The sequence below is a fragment of the Limulus polyphemus genome, unplaced genomic scaffold, assembly GCF_000517525.1.
Source record: "Limulus polyphemus unplaced genomic scaffold, Limulus_polyphemus-2.1.2 Scaffold8605, whole genome shotgun sequence".
NCBI lineage: Eukaryota > Metazoa > Arthropoda > Merostomata > Xiphosura > Limulidae > Limulus > Limulus polyphemus.
In genome coordinates this window covers 11,073-17,739 of record NW_013674215.1, presented here as the reverse complement: position 1 = coordinate 17,739, position 6,667 = coordinate 11,073, and the positions used below count along the sequence as shown (strand labels likewise).

Sequence of the window (6,667 nt, the reverse complement as noted above, 5' to 3'; positions counted from 1 at the left end):
TGTCCACTGTTTATGCTAATAATAACGCACGCACAATTTGAGGAGATATTTTTGTGGTATTGCTGGGGTTCTAACCCTGTTCGCCAGCTTCAAAATCCAAACATCTACTACAAGACCAATCCGCGATTCACTTTTCCTGAAATATTAGTGATATGTATTAGTACGTCAACATGATGCAAAAGCAGCGTTTATACAAAATATTTATAGTGCAGTTAATCTAGTATAAGTCAGAATTTTGAAAATGAGTTTAATGTATTAGTAAAAATGAAATATAATTTCAAATAACTAAGTAAAATGCTCCTTTTCTTAGGATATGTTTTACTTTAGTCACATGTGGTTTGTTATTCACTATTTGTATTTTACTTTTCCCACCTTGTGGTTTGTACCCTAGTTTTACTTGCGACGCTTTTTGTGTTTGGCTTTTTTTCTGGAATTTTATAAAAATGATATGTTACGTAAAGAGATGTTATTTTGATATTCTCTTTTCTTTAGATGTTAAAATTAACATAAATTATAAAGTTACGGCTAAGTACAAAGCTGTATCGGTTCAGAATTAATATTTTACGCTAATGGAATACATGAATCAAAATTCTGAAATCTTTGTTTACTTTACAACATATATATGTATTTATATCTTTATAGTCTCTTATACAAATCTTATACCTTTTATAAAACATTATATTTTCAAGGACTACTCAAAACATGCCAACTTATAAATTTAAGTAATATAAAGTTAAAAATAGCTAGGGACCATGTAACTTCAAAGTCTAATAGTCATTTGTATGTTTCCTAGTTAACCTTAAGTAAATAAAATGTTGGATGTAAACAGGTGATGATTAGTACATCACTAGAACATTCTAATGAAATTATGTTGTTTATATCCAATATTTTAGATACATAATGACCATTATCTTTCCATATTATGTAATAACATTAAATGGCTTCTCGGTATGTTAACTAACCAAATCTTGATGATGATTAAAAGGTGACTTTCCTAATATCTTACAAAATGAAAATTTTTAAACATTATCGCATTTCAGATGTACTAAAAAGAACCATTATTTTAATAAAGCAGAAAAACATCTTGGAATCAACAAACCAAGAATTTAATATAATCGAGTGGTAAACACATAAGCATGCTGAGCTGTTAAGACTATTTTAATGTAGTTCATACACAGGAGAAATTAATACAGAAGCTGAAACAAAACCGAACTCACTGTTATAAGTAAAATGAAATGTATTATCAAACACAAAAAATGTGCATTTAGAATTTTTTAATCATTTTTGATGCTTAATTATTAATCTTACTATACTTTCTTGAAAGTTTTTGTTTTCTGCACTACCGTTTCCCTTAGCTTTGTGTAAGCTTCTAAACTTACTTTCCTCACTTCCTCTGTTAGATTTTTGTAAGTTTGTATATTACCGTTTCACTTCCTCTCTTAGGCTTTTGTAGGTTTGTATATTACCGTTTCACTTCCTCTCTTAGGCTTTTGTAGGTTTGTATATTACCGTTTCACTTCTTCTGTTAGATTTTTGTAAGTTTGTATATTACCGTTTCACTTCCTCTCTTAGGCTTTTGTAGGTTTGTATATTACCGTTTCACTTCCTCTCTTAGGCTTCTGTAGGTTTGTATACTACCGTTTCACTTCCTCTCTTAGGCTTTTGTAGGTTTGTATATTACCGTTTCATTTCCTCTCTTAGGCTTTTGTAGGTTTGTATATTGCCGTTTCACTTCCTCTCTTAGGCTTTTGTATTTGTAGACTACAATTTCACTTCCTCTCTAGCATTTTTGTAAGTTTGTGGACTATGTTTGACTTCCTCTTTGAGGCTTTTGTAAGTTTCTAAACAACCGTTTCACTACCTCTTTTAAAAGGGTGCCTTTTCGACATATTCATGATCACATGCTTCTGAGAGAAACCATGGTGCCCATAAGTAAGTGGCAAGTTTTTTCTCCGTCTGTTCGTGAAGCTTTGCCATCGCTTTCCCCACACGGTAACTGGTTCTTTACTCGAACACACCCACAAACCGGTGGTCATCCCAACCACGAGTGACATAAAGATTTTAAGAGTGAAGAATTCCACCATCGGTCGTGAACCTGATCCGGCGACCAGCCACTGTTCTCGAGAAAAGTATTCATAGAAGTTGGCACCCAATACACAGGTAGCTGGAATAGTATATAACACGGCAAAAATCCCAATTCTAACTGTGTTAACGTCAAGTCTCTCTGACACATGGGAAGAACCGGAGCGAAATACACTTACAGTCCCGTAGATTAGGAATACTGATCCCATTAGAAGATAAGCGAAGGACGGGGCAATGACGAAAGCAATTAATGTGTTGCCACTGTGTGCTCCCACGTAACAAGTGCCTGTCAGCTCGTCAGCTTCAACTTCCCGCATAACCAAAATGGCGATAGTTTTCATGGATGGCAGAGCCCAGGCAGCTAAATGAAAGTAAGTACTTTGTCTCATGATGGCCTCGTGATTCCATCTTAGCTTGGCTGCGAGAAACCACGTCACAGTCAGAATCAACCACCAAACAGCACCAGCCATACTGAAGAAGTACAATAACATGAAGTTAATAGTACAATGAATATTATTCAGGCCTTCTTGGATCAAAATGGAAACTCCGTGTTGACTGTCCACATGACATGCAATTTCATCTCTGTGGATAACAAGTGGGGTAATATAAGCAATACTATAGACATTATAGGCAGCGCTAAGGTAAAGGATGGCTCTTTCGGGGTAGCGGGACTTGCTAGTATCTGCTAGAAAAGTAAGGACGGTGAAAAGAGTAGACAGAAAACATCCACTGGCCCACACCGCCACCCATATATCAGTAAAGTTCTTGTTGTCGTGCGTGAAAAGAATGTCTGCTGAACATTTCTGAGCACAACGGCGAGTTCTGTTGATGTAGTAGTAGAAGTGTGACATCTTGTAGTTCTCACAAAATCCATAATGCTGACTCCTGGGACCAATGGACGTTCCCTTCTCTCCACCCGAGATTTCCGGGTGGGTGTAACTAGGACTAAATGCTTGAACCTTACCCTTGAACTCAGAATTCAGGAGATGATTTTTTTCATAATTTTTGGCCTCAGGTCCGTCCATACACATATGATCCTGGTTGTTTATAAGTGGAAACTTGGAGCAATTAAGAGAGGCCGGCCAGTGAAACCCAAAGTTCTCCATCACCTGCTCACAGCGTGATTTGACACTTTCACAGAGAGGTCGACAGGGCCCTATGGTCTCTAACACTTTTTCGGTACACATGGGTAAGTAGACGGAACACAAAAAAAACCTTAGCTGTGAAGAACAGCCGTACTGAATTAAAGGCACAAAGGTCTGGAGCTGCAACACTGCTTCAGACTGTAACTCACTTCTCACCAAGTTCGGCATTCCAGTCTCATTGTAGCCCAGACCCTTGCACAAGTCTGAACGAATGGGCTCGCACGTGCGTGTTGGCGGGTAGCCATATGCAGTTAAAACAGCCAGGCAGAGGAAAACTGAAGCCGTAAGGGGGAGCTGGCGTCGTGTATCCAAGGTGGGCAGGGTCATGTTCTGAGAAAACTTATGCTAGGCTTAGACTTTCTATAGATCCAAATTTTTAGTTTTCAGAGCATGAATACACAGACATTATGCTCCAGTCGGTGGAATAAAGTACAGTTATTTTCGAATGTCACAAAATGGCTTGTAAAACTGGAAAAGTAAAGCCTGAAGACACGTCAAATAGATTGCACGTGACTTTTCTTATACTAGAACCATGTTTCTTGAAACACATTCCGTATATTCCACAGATTAAACTTAATTTTACATACGCGCGTGTGTGTCATCTCTACAAGATTGTATATATATATATATGCCGGAGTTGACCGCGAGCGCTCATTGCCCTGAGCTCAAGTTGCTCCCTGCTTGTTTAGCCAATCTGTGCCAGCATCACGACAAGAAAGTTACGCCCAAGCAGAAATGTTTGGTGATTGGTAGGAGTGTTCTTGTTAGTCAGGCGTGAGCGAGATATGCTGTTAAAGATAAGTTGTCTTTTTAATTGAAGTTTCATCAACCGACATCAGAGTGACTCAGTAAATAACTAAAATTAGATGTGGTGTTTTATGGTATAATAAGTTATGATGTTAGAGATAAGTTGTCTTTTTAACTGAAGTTTCATCAACCGACAGCAGAGTGACTCAGTAAATAACTAAAATTAGATGTGGTGTTTTATGGTATAATAAGTTATGATGTTAGAGATAAGTTGTCTTTTTAACTGAAGTTTCATCAACCGACAGCAGAGTGACTCAGTAAATAACTAAAATTAGATGTGGTGTTTTATGGTATAATAAGTTATGCTGTTAAAGATAAGTTGTCTTTTTAACTGAAGTTTCATCAACCGACATCAGAGTGACTCAGTAAATAACTAAAATTAGATGTGGTGTTTTATGGTATAATAAGTTGCTTCTCATAACTGCGTGGTTATTATTGTTTCCTTGGAGATTTGTTTTCGGACACAAAAACGTCGTGCAGTTCTCGTTCTGGTCTAATGAATATAAATTATGATTTTACAAACTTTCTGAGCAAATTATAAGACGACAGAGACTTAAAGACCAATAAAAACTGTGTAAATATTTTTAAAATGCTTTTTTGAGCCAAATGTTTCAGAATGGACTAAATTTGTGCACGATTCTATACGAAATCTAGGTAAGGTAACAACTCTCCCATCAGTTATATGATAGCGTTTCCAAGGTACTTTAAATTCACCACTAGAAAAAAAATATCTCTATTGGGTGCTTAAATACTTCTAATGTTCTAAACAAAAGATCATTAGTAACACTTGAATGTTGTTATTTGGATTAAGTACTTTAGTCTGACTGATTAGACTTGATAGCATGTCGTTATCTCCAATAAGCATTACTTCAGGAGGTAACCGTTTTAAAATCGACGACTACGCTAATTATCCCTGATGATGGTAACTGTGTTTCCAAAACTAGTTGACCGAAGTATCTAATAAAGATTTTATCGTTCATTGTACCAAAAAAACGTTGTTTTGATCTCTTACTCTTAATATAGTAGCACAATGTTTTTTAAAGGAAATTAAGTAATTTAACATATATTTCAATGGATACTCAACAGACTCTCGGACAGGGTTGGCCCTACTCAGGTTCCAGAGTTCCGTGACATTTCCTTAGTCGAGAGTCAGAGCGGGGCAGGCCAATTTCTTGAACTGTGTTCTGAAGCCAGAGTGGAGCGGGACCTGAGGACTCCGTCGCCAAAGTTGCTTCAGTACCTTGAACCAGAGTTGAGATTCCAGAGTTGCTCCACTGTTTCCTAACCTTTCTGTAAACTGAGTGGTTTATCTCGTACAATTTAAATTAGCAAAATATTCATAGATGTATACACGTCAAGCATGGAAGTCCCCAAATGAGTTTTCGGAATTATTGGATGTACTTTTAGAATTAATAAAATGCAGAAGGAGAACATACAGTGTAAATAAAAAGATTTCACCTGTTTATCAATAAAATCAAAATACCATACAGGTCTTACTAAAATAACAGTTCTAATATGTTAAACGTTATTGCATAGGAAATTCTCTTTTTCAATAAATACGTAGAAATTCATGCTTTATACAGTTTTAATTATACTGCTTTCTCTGACAACTAACATAATACTAATCAACAAAACAAGTAAATTCAGTATTTTAGATATATTAGAGCTTTTCGGAAGAGAAATCAAAACATTTATAGCGTAATCTGTAATTCTGTTACGCTAGATTGTACTATCTACGAAATTATATCTAACACTCTAGATTTCTCTGCGTCCTAATACTGTCTCTATCAAACTTCAGAAAACCTAAAGGTAAATGAGAGCTTTATGATTATTTACAGCAGTAACTTACTTCAAATATATAAGTTACCTTTAAAATGTTACAAGTAATATGTTAATGTATCTCTGTTTTCTTATAAGATAAAAACAATTGAAACTATTTAGTTGACCAATCTTTTTACATAAGGGTTCAATTAAAAAACTGAAAGCTCAAATTGATTGAAAACCCGAACTACGGAGGTATTCTTGATTGAATATATTGAAACTGAAAATAATAGAAATATAGAAATAATTGGCTACACTAAATACTATAGAAAATGGTTGATTAGAAACTTGATTAATTGTATTTTTTAAAATGCTTTTGTTTATTTAACCTTAAATCTATTTCAAAAGAAACGCTATTTACAACCTTTCAAACCTTTATTGTTTTATTTCATATTCTCACTGGTTTCAGTTTAGGTTATTTATTAATAAAAAATATGGAAATAGCTTCACATTAATGTTGATTTTGTTTAAAAAAGGTTACTGAAAAGTCTGTAAAAATAAACATATAAAAATTTAAATCAGATTTCACATTTTCAGATTTTCGCCCACTCTTGCTTCAAAACTTGGAGTAGATCGCTCTTCGAAGTTGGTTTTTTTTTGGTTGTTTCTTGACTTGCCGTTCGAGTATGGCCCAAAGGTTTTCGATGGGGTTCATGTCAGGAGATTGGCTCGGCCAGAGCAGCTTCTGGATACCATTGTCTTCCTGCCACTTTGGGTGTTTCTAGCAGTGTGACACGGTGCTCCATCTTCCTGGAACAACGTTGTGTTCTACGAAACCCTAGGAATAAAGTAGGCAAGAGTCCTTCCTCCAA

The 6,667-nt window shown here is 35.7% G+C and overlaps 1 protein-coding gene across 1 annotated transcript; it reads right to left on the bottom strand.

The window, feature by feature from the left end:
- Nucleotides 1-1,140: 1,140 nt before the first annotated feature.
- Nucleotides 1,141-3,808, bottom strand: LOC106475455 (frizzled-4-like). The gene is made up of 2 exons (XM_013936135.2): nt 1,788-3,808; nt 1,141-1,574 (listed from the first exon to the last, which is right to left on the bottom strand). The coding sequence occupies exon 1, from the start codon at nt 3,552-3,554 to the stop codon at nt 1,842-1,844; it is 1,713 nt and encodes a 570-aa protein (XP_013791589.1). The 5' UTR covers nt 3,555-3,808; the 3' UTR covers nt 1,141-1,574; nt 1,788-1,841.
- Between the last annotated feature and the right edge of the window lie 2,859 nt (nt 3,809-6,667).